General features: G+C 35.2%; 1 protein-coding gene across 5 annotated transcripts; it reads right to left on the bottom strand.

Annotated features, from left to right (window-relative positions):
* Positions 1 to 1,060: 1,060 nt before the first annotated feature.
* On the bottom strand, positions 1,061 to 3,622 carry LOC127148800 (uncharacterized). 5 transcript variants are annotated; one of them, XR_007819929.1, is made up of 4 exons: positions 3,450 to 3,619; positions 2,962 to 3,178; positions 2,047 to 2,209; positions 1,061 to 1,890 (listed from the first exon to the last, which is right to left on the bottom strand). XR_007819929.1 is itself a non-coding variant. In XM_051083120.1 (3 exons), the coding sequence occupies exons 1-3, from the start codon at positions 2,153 to 2,155 to the stop codon at positions 1,401 to 1,403; spliced, it is 339 nt and encodes a 112-aa protein (XP_050939077.1). In that variant the 5' UTR covers positions 2,156 to 3,622; the 3' UTR covers positions 1,061 to 1,400. The 5 variants fall into 5 exon arrangements, 1 of the variants encoding a protein (XP_050939077.1); XR_007819931.1 differs by having other exon boundaries at positions 2,047 to 3,178; positions 3,311 to 3,622; XR_007819930.1 differs by lacking the exon at positions 2,047 to 2,209 and having other exon boundaries at positions 3,450 to 3,618.
* Positions 3,623 to 13,402: the final 9,780 nt, after the last annotated feature.

Here is a 13,402-nt window from a genome sequence, read left to right as displayed (position 1 = left end):
CACATGCTACTTCATGCGACCAAAAGGAGGCGTGCCACCTACACACCCAACACGTACCTCTCCGAAAGATAATGAGTAGAACGCCTAGTAAGCGGAACTTCTCTTGCAAATCCCCAACGCATAGCTCCACTTTGAACTCAAGAGATCTTTACAACTCAATGCAACGAAAAACACTTAAACAGCCAACTTAGCTTAATCGCCTAGCCTTTAATGCTTAAACTCTTTAGCAACTAAGCGATAAGCACGACAGAGATACACAACCCAATACAACGAAAATAGAAAACACAACTTTGCTTTTATTGTTTGATCCAATATTTTACAATTACATCTCTTTTCTCGTAAGACATAAAAATAAAACCTAGTACTCTTCGCATCAAGGTGTTCAAGAGTATAAGAACCCCTTTCTTATTCTTCTCCTTGATCGCCTAGCATCCATCTCGAAGACAAGACACATCCCACACACAAAACTAAGATGCAACCCTCCCTACACATAATAACTCTAAACCGTCCGGGACGAATAACTTGATAAGCTTTCCAACGTCACAATCCATCTTACCTTTCCTTACTTGGCCGCCTCAACACTTGGGGAAGGAAAACTTAAACACGTAAGTCAAAATACTTAGTAAAGATTTTGGAAAACCTTTCTACACTACTACAAAACTGGGTTTACTTCACGCTTTTTAACTGTCAAGTATTGGTTTACTTGACACTGTTTCAACTAATCTAGTGTCAAGAATAAGGGAGGTTTACTTGACAGTTTATAATTGCCAAGTATAATTATACTTGACATTGAAAAAGCGTCAAGTATATAATTATACTTGACAGTTTTCATGTGTCAACTAATCCAGTGTCAAGAATAAGGGGATCTTATTTTTTACAGTTTTTACACGTCAAGTGAAATTATACTTGACAGTTTATAGGTATCAAGTATATAAGGTTTGTTCAAATAAAAAATTATATATTTTAAAATATCCATATACTTTATCATTCACCTGTTTTGAAGTCCAACAATATTAAAATACACATCAATTGAAAAATAGAAATCAACTCAGGCTACACATCAAAGAAATTGCATATATATATATCAAATGAACCATATATAAGTTGGTGATTACATAGTTAATTACAATATATATGTGTAGCCTAAGCATCTAACAATAGCCTAAACTTTTCATTAATGTCAATATATAAACAAAATATATGTGTAGCCTAAAGGTGTACCATATCAAAACTTGTCTTTTACCTTTATCTAGTATCAACAAAACTAGTTCAACTATATCCAGTATCAATAAAACTAGTTCAACTATATCCAATATCAACAAAACTTGTCTATCTAACTTAAAAGAACTTAGCTATCACCATAATTACATGTGGGCACCCAAAAAATAAGCAAGCTCCATTCACACTTCATCCAACTCGAGTTGATTGTATGAGGTCCTTGTATTAATCTATTATGAAACCCAAAATATTAAAGTTAATACAATCATTCCTAGCCAAGGGTGTCGTTAACAACATACACGTAAGAACCCAATAACAAAGCGAGAAACACAAAGGTTTAAAGAGAAAATGACTATTAGGACAGTAGTTTGTGCCTTATCCAATGAGTTGTTCTTGGATTGGCATAACTTTATAAAAATATTAAAATGAAATGGAAAGGGAAAAAATAGTACAATATATAATAGCACCAAAATCAACATTATTATGTGACCTGTAAGGCAGCAGCAATATCTTCATGCATAAAGGAGTCTTCTTTAAGAAGTGTAATTAAAAGTTCAGAAAGCATTCCAATTCTTCGGTGCATACCAGTAGGATGGCAGCAAAAAGCAGGTAGTAATTTCCACAAATTACGAGCACATGTCCGTTGATTTTTACACAACGTAATCTTCTTAACTGTGAGATATTGGAGACGTTAAATGGAATTCAATAACAAACCCAAAATATTTACCTAGAAGAGAATATATGCTGAAGGTAAAATACATTATCCTCTCCCCCAACCTTACATAACCATAAAATTCAAAATCAACCAAATATGGACTAAAAAATCACCTTTACAACTCTCGTCCTGAAAAGATTTTGCAAGGGGCACAATATATTCTAGATAATATCCAAGTGATGCTCCAACAACATGACTATGTAGAACTGGTATCAACCACATGTTCTACACAGTTGAGTTGCCAGGATTAATGGATATGGGAATAAGAGTAAGTATCTTCTCAGGTCCCATAGCAGTTACAGTAGATCCAATACAGTTCCGAAGTTGCAAAGTAAAAGTCAACATTTATTAAGATAAGAAAGTAAATTTTAATAAAAATAAATACACAAATATGGCAAGGAGACATTAAAAAATGTTTCCAAAATGGCTACAATTGACAAAGATCAGCAAAGCCAAACCAACGGTAGCCATTAACATTAGCACAATCAGCTTGAAATTTGACGCAAATAGAGAAAAATCGTGGGTACTTTGTTCAAAAAATTCCACAAATATTTACGCTTCCTTGATCAAAGTTACTTCTAATTATTTCCTAACTATAATCTACACCAACACCTAAACTTGTGATCTCAGACAATCTTATTTTCAAACATTTCAATGGATCCTAAAATATAACAAACACATTTATGATTCTTAAGTACCCAAAACTGAAACTAAAAGGCCATAAAAAATGTACAATACACACTCTACTATTCCTAATAAATAATTTAGAAACATTCCTCAAGTTTACTAATTGCCTTCATCTTCTACTTTTGGATCATTTTCATGGAAAACAAAAATCAAACAATTTAAAAACCTTAATCATAATTGAAAGACTGTTAAAGAGGGATATTCAAATCCAAGGACTTAATCCAAAATTCGAAATTGACCCAAACATAACAATAGAAGAACTCCAATGACTTATAGTCTAATTCAAACACCTAAATCCATTTCGAAAGCAAATTAGAGCTAAGTTACCCATTGAATCCTACCATTGAAGGGCTCCGATCTTAGTTGGTCGTGTTTGAAAGTGTCCGAACTTGCAGATCAGAACTTTATGAACTATGGTAATTCGATTTGAAGCCAAACTAAGTGAGGGTCAATGTCGGGGTTCGACAAAAAGAAGAGAAATGTTGCTGCTAACTACTGAAACATCGTCAATAGTTGCTACACATTCGTCTTGGGTACTTATGCCACCGTTATCCACACCTGAACCACAACCTCCAAAGGAAACCAGTTGTCGCGAGGTGGTTCAATTATATTAATTCAAAAAATCAAAATTAGAAATCTTATTTTAAATCTAATTCAATGTGTTAAAACAGAGGAAAAAAAGGAACTAACCCAAGTAGATTCCTACGGATGCAGCAAAAAGTGAGATAAAAAGAGATAAAAAGAGAAAAAAAGAGAAAAAAAGATTGATGTGTCTCCGATCTCTAAACGATAACGTGAAGCAGACGATTGGAGCGCACGATTGACGCACCTTTGGAGCGAACAGAATGGACTTAAGCTCGAATGTGGCGTCCAAACGGCTGATTGAAGCTTCGGTGGTAGTGCACGAATGAATGACTGGAGCTACGTGAGTTTGGAGAAAATCTAGAAGAAGAAAATCGGGGAAGAAGGAAAATATTGAGAAAAAAAGTGAGGGTTTTTTTTAGAAATTGGGGGGGAAAAAGGAAAATTTGGGAAAATAAAAAGAGGGAAAAGTTTGCTTTTTAAAAATTATGAAAAATATATATTACTTGACATTTAAAAAATGTCAAGTAATTAAAATTAATTTTGACACTTTTAGGGTGCGTTTGAGGAAAGGGTTTGATTTAGGGAAGGGTTAGTGTTAAGATAAAACTAGTGTTAAGTTAAACCTAGTTTTATCATAACCCTTGTTTGGGGAAGGGTTTAAAAATGTAGTTTTATGATAATATGTGTTTGGAGGAAGGATTAGGTGGGAAGAGTTAATGGAGATTTTATGATAAAATGTGTTTGGGGGAAGGGTTAGGTGGGTAGTTTAATGGGGATTTTATGATAAAATGTGTTTGGGGGAAGGGTTAGGTGGGTAGTTTAATGGGGATTTTATGATAAAATGTGTTTGGGGGAGGGTTAGGTGGGTAGTTTTATGAGAATTTTATGATAAAATGTGTTTGGGGGAAGGGTTCGGTGGGTAGGTTTATGTGAATTTTATGAAAAATTTTATTTGGGGAAATTGTTAAATGGGTTGTGTTAATAACTTTTTTTATGTGGTATAATATTTTTTAAATTAGATTGTAAATATGATAAAAAAAATTATTGCATACTTTTTTACGAAACCCTCGAATCCGTCTTATTGCAAATAATTTGTTCTATGTGTAATGTTATTAAATTAGTACATACAATTGTCCAAATTAAAATTAATTTCTGAACATATTGTGAGAAATTTATTACAATTCAATTTTTAGAAAGACAAAAAAATTATTGAATATTTCTAATCGGCGATAGCGATGTTCTCCTATTTTAAACCTATATAAATAGCCTTTATAACGCTTTTGGGAAATTGTGACTATTTTCCTTAATTTAAAATAAACATTAGCAAGGACGAAAATAAGTTCTTTACAATAGGAAATGCATAAATAATCAACATCATAGACAAAAAAATGTAAGAAATTAATAAGCAACCCAAGTCCGTAGAAACATAAACTCTCTCTCTATGTCTCATAGGAGGACTCTACAAAATCCCTCCCTCTCATCCTCAGGCATGAGTACGAAACCCCGAACGTCGTCCATACGAGACAAAAGATGCCTTTGCAATAACGCCCTATCCAAACTCGTAAGTTCTGGCATCTCACGCAATATGCGGAAGAATTCCGTGCACACATGGTTGTCATTTACAAGGTTGCGTGCAGGCCACTCCGCAATCTGCCTGAGTTGCTCGTTTGTTTGGTCGAGCGCCAGATGTATCGCTTCAACATCGAAGTCTCACTGACTTCCCCTCTTCCTCTTGGATCCACTCGATCCGGTCCTACCCTCTGAAGCGCGAGAAGGTCGGGATGCACGTACATCGTCCTGCAAGAGGTCAATCCCCTGGCTGTACACGGGCGGGAACTCCTCGTTTCCATCCCCCATATCAAATCTGACATATCCGCCACCAGGCTCGTTAGACCCGACGTCCGCGAATGTCTCAGCGAACCGACCGGTCGCCCTATTGCGATCGAAGACATATGTAAGTTCGTCGTAATATGGGAATGGTTTGTTCAGGAGTCCCTTCGCTGCAGGATGCGACTGCGAGCAAAAAAAATATCACGTATGAGTACTGATTGAAAAATTGTTAAGTAAATGTACATTGTGAACGTTGTGTGACGTTTAAATTATTTTCCTTACCCTAACCCAATTATCAAATAATTCCTTCTCCACAATGATACATTTCTCTTCATCGTTCCACCTAAAGCCACTGCACGCTGGGCCTCGCATTTCGGCAATGGCCTGGAATGTTCGCTTCAGTGTCTTAATTCTACAATCAATTACAGTTGTTGCTCGGACCTGACATCTAGGTAGTTTCTCTGCCATCATGCGTACCAACTACGCAAGGTAACCTGGGCGGAACGTACCATTATCTGATTTCCATCCCCCCATTGACACCAACTCCATTAAACATTCCACAAGAGTGCCCTCCTCCTCTTTCGTCCAGACATGTCTCGGGGCACGATTTGAGGTTGACATACTAAGAATGAGAAATTAGAAAAAATACATGGAGTACGTAAATAATTTCACAATTTAACAGTAAAAAAAAAGGCATGATACAAATTCATGGCACGCATACATTTCATATGTAACACCTCATATTACTTTTTACAGTACATTTTATACATGATAGAATTTCAACCTTACAATCGAAAACTTGTAATGTAAAATTGTCTTAGCTAAGTGTTACGCAACTGCCAATCGGTGAACATCAATTCGGCTAGGTCATCGCGCCACTGAGACCACTCGTTTGTTGTCTCAATGTACTAAATGTCTTCTGAAGCGGTGGTCGTCGTGTACGTGGAGTCTCCCTCGTCCTCGTCGTCAACGTCCTCGCAATATGTCATTTCTCTGTTGATCAAATTGTGAAGCAAGGCACATGCTAGTATAGTGCGACACTGGACTTGCAGGAGATAGAACGACTTTCCACGAAAAATGGCCCAACGACCCTTGAGAACACCGAACACGCGCTCAATAACATTCCTTGTCGAGGAGTGCTTCATGTTGAAGTACTCCTTTGCATATGTTGGCGCATTTGCAGCACCACGCCACTCTTGCAAATGGTACCGCTGGCCTCTGTACGGGACGAGAAACCCCTCCGCGTTTGGATATCCCGCATCGCACAGATAATAATATCATGTTATTAAATGGTTCGTTTATGACCTTTAAATAGGTAAGTAGGAAGCGGCGGTGTTTTATTATAAAGAAGATATACCCTTTGGCACTTGTAGTCCATTTTCTCGTGAAAGGACATCACGTAGGATCCGCGAGTCTGCTGCAGATCCTTTCCAACCGGCGAGGACATAAATGAAATCCCCTTTCGTGTCACACACCCCAGAACTTTTGTGGCAATTTCTCCCTTACGCATTCTGAATGTAGGCCGATCTCCTGCGGGGATGTTGACATTTATGTACGTCCTGTCTAACGTGCCAAGGCAATTCTGCAGGTTGAAATAAGTGCGACGTACGTAAAGGTCAAATATAGTGAACTTCTATGATGCCCACCTCGAAACACTTTCAACGTTGATCATTGCAGTTACTTGTTACCGGAACAGGTCTCTTTATCAACTCCTCGTACATTCGAAGAACAGCCAACAATACCATGTTAAAATGTCGAGATACTGTCTCACCGGACCGTACAAATTCCTGTTCGATGACGCGGTTCTTCACGTCATGAGCAAGGACGTGCAAGAACATTGCTACTATTTCCTCAACATCGACAATCTCAGTCGACGAAAGACCAGCCACATTTCTAAGTAAATGGCATAGAATTGCAAATGTTCGCCTATCCATCTGCGTGCTCTACCGACACACAAGATCTGACTCGTGTATCATGCGAAAGTAAGCAAGCTCCCTAATTCTATGGCGTGTATCGGGCGGTGTATGTGGGAGACGCTTATTGTTGTTCATTAATAGCTCCAACGTTAGTAAAATCTGACGTTGGGCCAACGTGAATGCAGTTAGGACTCCAATAAGTGTTTGTTCATCCATTACAATGTATGTAAAGTTTCCTAAAAAAACATGTACTAAGTGAATTAGAACAATATCGATATATATTGTGAAAAGATCCATAAACTTAATAATATCCCTATTTACTAAAACCATAAACATAGAACAAAGAAAGTAGATTATGAGTGACTAGAACATTGAAAATGATACATAAAATTAAAGAAGTTGAAAATGGAAGGCATGTAATTAACTATTTCCATGATACATAACGTACGTACTCGAGACGATAGTATTTAAAAAAACCGAACAATAGTACTTAAAGACATATTTTCCAAGTTTATGAAATGTGTATTCCTTTAATATAATTTAATTAGTATCAAAATTTGTGATTATATTGAAAAAAACACTATTAGTAAAAAGTTGTTCATATGCAAATTTATGATGATATTCAAAAAACACTATTAGGGAAGGGTTGTTGATATGCAAATTTATGATCATATTGAAAAACACTATTACTAAAAAATTGATATGCAAATTTATTATCATATTGAAAAACAGTATTAGTAAAAAAGTTTTTGATATGAAAATTTATTATCATATTTTTATCGAATTAAACACTTGTTTTCAAAAATCGATAACATTACTAAAATTATTTATATTACTAAAAATTATTGGTAATAAAGTTAAAACTTTCTACTTATAAAAAACATTGTTAAATGTACTTATTAGGTAGTAGAAAGATTTTATATTTTTTAAATTACAAATTGTTGTTAATTAGTTTGATAGTTAATACGAATTGTTGTTAATATTTAATTGGACAATTAATTCAATTTTTGTTAAATAGAAAATGTTGTTAATTAATTGCATATTTTGTAAATGCAAATTGTTCTTACTATATACAAAAAACAATAGTTAAAAAAGAGGAAGTTAATAAGATACAATATTTAACAAAATTAAACAAAATTTTCTATATACATATTATAAACCGAAACAAAATGTACATTATAAAATTATACAAAACCAAAAAAAAAAAATACAGTATAAAAAGCCTACAAACGGCCATTACAATAGTACCTCTTCAAATAGTAAACTCGTGAATCGCGACGTTCTACATAACACAAACAAGATGGTTAATATTTGTACATAACACTCGATATAGAAGATATGAAAAAAAAATATTACATATACATACCTTTTATGACGACAAATCTTACCCGAAATGAACATTGAATGGGGAAACCGAAACAAGAAGTTTATTTTTAAATTTATAGCCTCATAATTTTGATTCCATTCAAAATAATGAATGAAATTCCATCATAGTTAACAGATAAAAAAAAATAAAGGAGGACAGAAAGGTATAGGAAAAAGATCACAAAAACATAACAGAAAATGAGGACAGCAACCTAAAAGAAAAGGAGAACATAAACATATACGAAAAGGAGAACAGAAACATATAGGAAAAGGAAAATTAAAACATATATGCTAACACAAATGAAGAATCAGCAAACAGAGAAAAAGAAAAAGATAACTTACAAAAGATAAGTTAGAACCAGAGAGAGGATACAAAGAGAGACAAGAATGCAGTGAATGAAAAAAGGAAACGCGGTTATATATAGGGGAAAGATGGGGCAAGTTGAGAGGACTTTAATGAAGCTAAACCAAAAAATAAAGACCAAAGTAATGGACTGCACTCTATCTATCAATAAAAGACAGGGAATCTCTCTGCTACAACTGGCATAAAGCATAGCAAAGTCCAAAGAGTCAAAGCCTATATACTGAAAGCTATACCAAAACCATACAATAAAAACAGATGGAAGAGACAACACTGGAAGGTATACAGAAAGGAAGACCAATACAGTATGAAAATAATATAAGAATGTAACAATACAGAGAGATAAGAATAGAAGAATTGTAACAAAATTTGTAAGAAAGTAGTATGTCAAAACCATACAATAAAAACAGATGGAAGAGACAACACTGGAAGGTATACAGAAAGACCAATACACTATGAAAATAATAGAAGAATGTAACAATACAGAGAGATAAGAATAGAAGAATTGTAACAAAATTTGTAAGAAAATAATATGTAAGAAAAGAATACAAGATAGAAGAATTGTAACAAAATTTGTAAGAAAAGAATAGAAGAATTGTAACACATGGCCGGAAAAGCTAAAGCAATAACAGAGAAGACATGACAACAATACAGAACACATGGCCGAAAAAGGTAAAGCAATAACAGAGAGAAGACATCACAACAATACAGAACACATGGCCGGAGAAGGTAAAGCAATAACACAAAAGACATGGGCGCAATAATACAAAACACATGGCCGGAGAAGGTAAAGCAATAACACAGAAGACATGGGCGCAATAATTCAGAAGATATGGCCGCCAAAGGCAAAGCAATAACACAGAAGACATGGCCGCAATAATACAGAACACATGGCCGCAAAATGTAAACAAATAAGACAGAAAACAAAACAGAATGCAAAGAAATACATACATTACAAAAAAAATCAGTTTCAATTCAAAATTGGAACTCATCATCGACTTAAAAAAAAAGTTGGATTCAAAACTCCAATACCTCCCTACCAAGCTCCATCGGCATCCAATGGCAGAGTGAAGTTTCTGTCTTATCAGTGAAGGAATCACCAAATGCCAAGCGAAACACCCGGCCGCATAATGGAACCGCGAGCGGCAAGGAGTAAAGAAGGAGTCAAAAGCCTAGTTTCCAAAAGGAAATCGTGTTTGAAGCCAACGACGTTAAACGGTCGGCTTCAACAAACACAGAAATCCTTTCGGGAGTGAGAGAGGCGGATGAGAGAGATGCAGAGAGAGATTCGGCGTAACGAAATCGGTTTTCATCGTGAAAACGCAACGGCGGAATGGATTAAAGGATGAAGACGAAACAGAAAGTGTGGGTTAGGATAGTTGAGGGAGAAGACGACAAAACGAACGAAATGGATTAAAAGATGAAGACGAAACAAAACGAAATGGAGCGGAGAACACAGAACGAACAGAAACCCTCGATTCGTTGAGGGAGAAGACGAAAGAAAACAACACGCAGTCGATTCCTTGAGGGAGATGAAACAAATGGAGAAGACGAAACAAAACGAAGGAAATGGATTAGAGGATGAAGACGAAACAAAACGATATGGAGCGGAGAACACACAACGAACAGAAACCATCGATTCGTTGAGGGAGAAGACGAAACGAAACAACACGAAGTCGATTCCTTGAGGGAGATGACAGAAAGAAGAGAAAAACGAAAATATTTTCGATGAAGAAGTGTTGAGGAGAAGATTGAACACGATTTCAACGCGGAAATGAAAGACGGATTGAGGGAAACGACGAAACTGAATTAACGAAAAGGAAGAAGACGTGAATCGGCGTAGGAAGCGGCAGACGAAAACGGGTTAAGGAAACATTACCTTCTCCGGCCATGCATTACCTTAACCTTCGGCCCAAACGGGGGTTAGGGTTGGGCTAACCTAAGCCCACAGTCCCAACCCTAACCCCAAACGGGCCCTTAATGTGTAAGTATTTAAAACAAAAATTAATAAATTATGCATTTTTTCCCTATTTCTTATTCTTGACATTTTTTCATGTTACTTGACAATTTTAATAAAAACTGTCAAGAATTTCAAAACTAAAAGCGTCAAGTATTGCCAGTTTTCTAGTAGTGCTAGGAATACAAGTCAAGCACAAATTCATTTTCATTTCCCAAACACGTCTTCCAATGCCTCATTTCATAAATCACAGAAATCTCATATTAGCTTCTCTTATTCCTTTCTACCAAGAATCTGAATCCCTGCTCTCTCCCTCCAAGCGTACTGTGATTCACTCTCGCCAGTATCTTGTGACTGAGCTACTGTGATGTTCACTCCATCCACAACATCTGGGAAGTTTCCTGATTCATTTCTTGTTGTACCGGTTGCCCACACAACGACATTTACATTAAGTGCACACCACATAATCATTGCTCATTTGATATGAATAAAACTAAAGTTTGCATGCATCCATCACAATCAGCACATAGAAAGCAATAGTTTTCTCTTTCCAAACAACAATAATAACACAGAGAGATACAAAACACATTATACATAACTCAGACTCAAATGTATTAAGAAAACATTACAAAATGTTTAGTTTACTAGTCATCCACATAGGAGTGTTTAGTTTAAGGTCACTCACACAAATGTCCGATCCTCTTCTTTCTCGATCGAACGCCTCTCCTCGCCTAGTACTTCCTCAACACAATTCAACTCATTGCACATTTTTGGCAAAATCTTCAAATAACAACACTTCACTTAGGGCCTCCACCTCTATTTATACTAATCCTTTAGACCGGTTATTTTTACTTTATCTGCTAGTTTTGAGTTACCCCTTTACATGTGTTATCTTACCGACTTGTCACACCATGCAACTAAATCCAAACTCGACAAGTAAGCTTGACGATCAACTCCAAACTAGATATTCCCCCAAGACGCAAACCTTATCCTCTTGGAAAGCCAAACTCTTTCTTACCTCACTACAAGAAATTGTGTTTTTAGTGGCGCAACAAAAACATCAATAAAATGCAAAAACATGTCGCTAGAAGTATTAGCGACGCAGAGCCATTCGTCACTATGACTGTCGTTGAATTCGAATCGTTAAAAGTTTTAGCGACGCAACAATTACGCGCCGCAAAAGATATACTTTTAGTGACGTTTCTGCGTTACTAAAAGCTTACTTTTATTAACATTTATTATGTAACTGTTTATTTTTTACCGTGACGTATTGCAGTGACAAATAATGTTGTCGCTAAAGGTTAATTTGGGACCGTTACAAACATCTTTTGCGACGTATTGAAGTGCACCACTAAAAATTCCTATGTTTTTTTTAAAAACCAATGTTTTTTTTTAAATATTTATTATATAAAAATAGTATCCAATTTATTATATAAACCTGTTATAAAATGTCAAATATAATTATATTGCATCTATTTTGCAATCCAACAATGATATACAATATGATCAACTCAAACAACACGTAAGCAAGAATTTAAGCTTTCCGTCAATTGAACTATTTAAGTTTCTTGAATCAACCCAACTTTCAATCAAAGAACTAACAAATTGCGTATATATTCAACATACATATAGTTGGTCATTACAATTTTAGTTCAAGAAACACAAACTTAATTAAAGAAGCTTGAAACTCAATGACCTTGTATGAACTTGGCTTCAAATACAAACTTGGATTCCACAACCTAAACAAAAATATAACAACGTCAAGTTAAAAATAAGCAATCAATTAGAGCAAACTTAGAACAGATATGTATTCATCTTGTAGCATACTAAATCACTACCAGACCCATTAAATCATAACTAATCAATGAAGAAACAAGGGAGAGAGTTACCCAATTAAAAGAACTCTTAGATAACTCCAAACTCAAAGTCTCAATGATTGTTGTTATCTTCAACTCTTTAAAATCTACAAACAAAATGAGAATAGTATTAAAACTAAGAACTTTAACTCTTAAGTCTAAGAATCATGTCGTTAAAATAGAAACAAAATAAAAATGAAGGTAAAATAAGGAAATTGTGTGCATTTAGCATAATCCTTACACGTCACCCACTCTCTGATCGTGAGAGTCAAACTCCTCGATTTCAACATAGTAAATGCAATGCGATAGATATTTAAAAACTTAAGAAAACAATATAAACTCAAGATAGATAACAAGGGTTAGGAAATATTGCATAATACAAATAGTTTTATGCCGCATGAATTATTATACTAAAAATGTGTCTGAGTGTGTGTGTGTGTGTTAAGAGGTAAAAGAGAAGCAACAAAATTCTTCATACAACATAAACGATAAGACTAAAAGAAATGAAAATACAATAATTGAAACGACAGTACAATATGAATATCCTCAACAACTAGTAAATTGATTGGACCGTCCATACCATTATTCTCTGTCTAGAGGAACCGGTCTCCACTGGCCAATTTCATAATCATAGTAAAAAGTTCAACATAAGACAAAAGATAGCGTTGATCAGCAGACACAGGTTATAAGATTATGATATACAAACACTTATAATTGAGTTAATGTACATTTAAAATAATTCAGCACAATGTTCAGTACAAGATTCTCACACATTTTACAGGGATCAGCTCCTGTGTAGCCGACCGGTTTGGGTATAGGAACTAAAACCTAAAAATTTAAATGGATCAGTTGATTAAATCAAAAGCAGAGTGGAAAGATGGACAACACATACAATAGAACTCAATTGATGAA

Source organism: Cucumis melo, chromosome 4, assembly GCF_025177605.1.
Source record: "Cucumis melo cultivar AY chromosome 4, USDA_Cmelo_AY_1.0, whole genome shotgun sequence".
NCBI lineage: Eukaryota > Viridiplantae > Streptophyta > Magnoliopsida > Cucurbitales > Cucurbitaceae > Cucumis > Cucumis melo.
This window is presented reverse-complemented; position numbering and strand designations above follow the sequence as displayed.

Excerpts from the sequence above, each read along its gene's own strand:
- LOC127148800 (XM_051083120.1), bottom strand. The coding sequence starts at position 2,155 with ATGTGGTTGATACCAGTTCTACATAGTCATGTTGTTGGAGCATCACTT. Across the intron at positions 1,891-2,046 it reads TCAGGACGAGAGTTGTAAAG|TTAAGAAGATTACGTTGTGT; the intron begins GTGATTTTTTAG and ends AATATCTCACAG. Across the intron at positions 1,449-1,708 it reads ATATTGCTGCTGCCTTACAG|ATTAATACAAGGACCTCATA; the intron begins GTCACATAATAA and ends GTTTCATAATAG.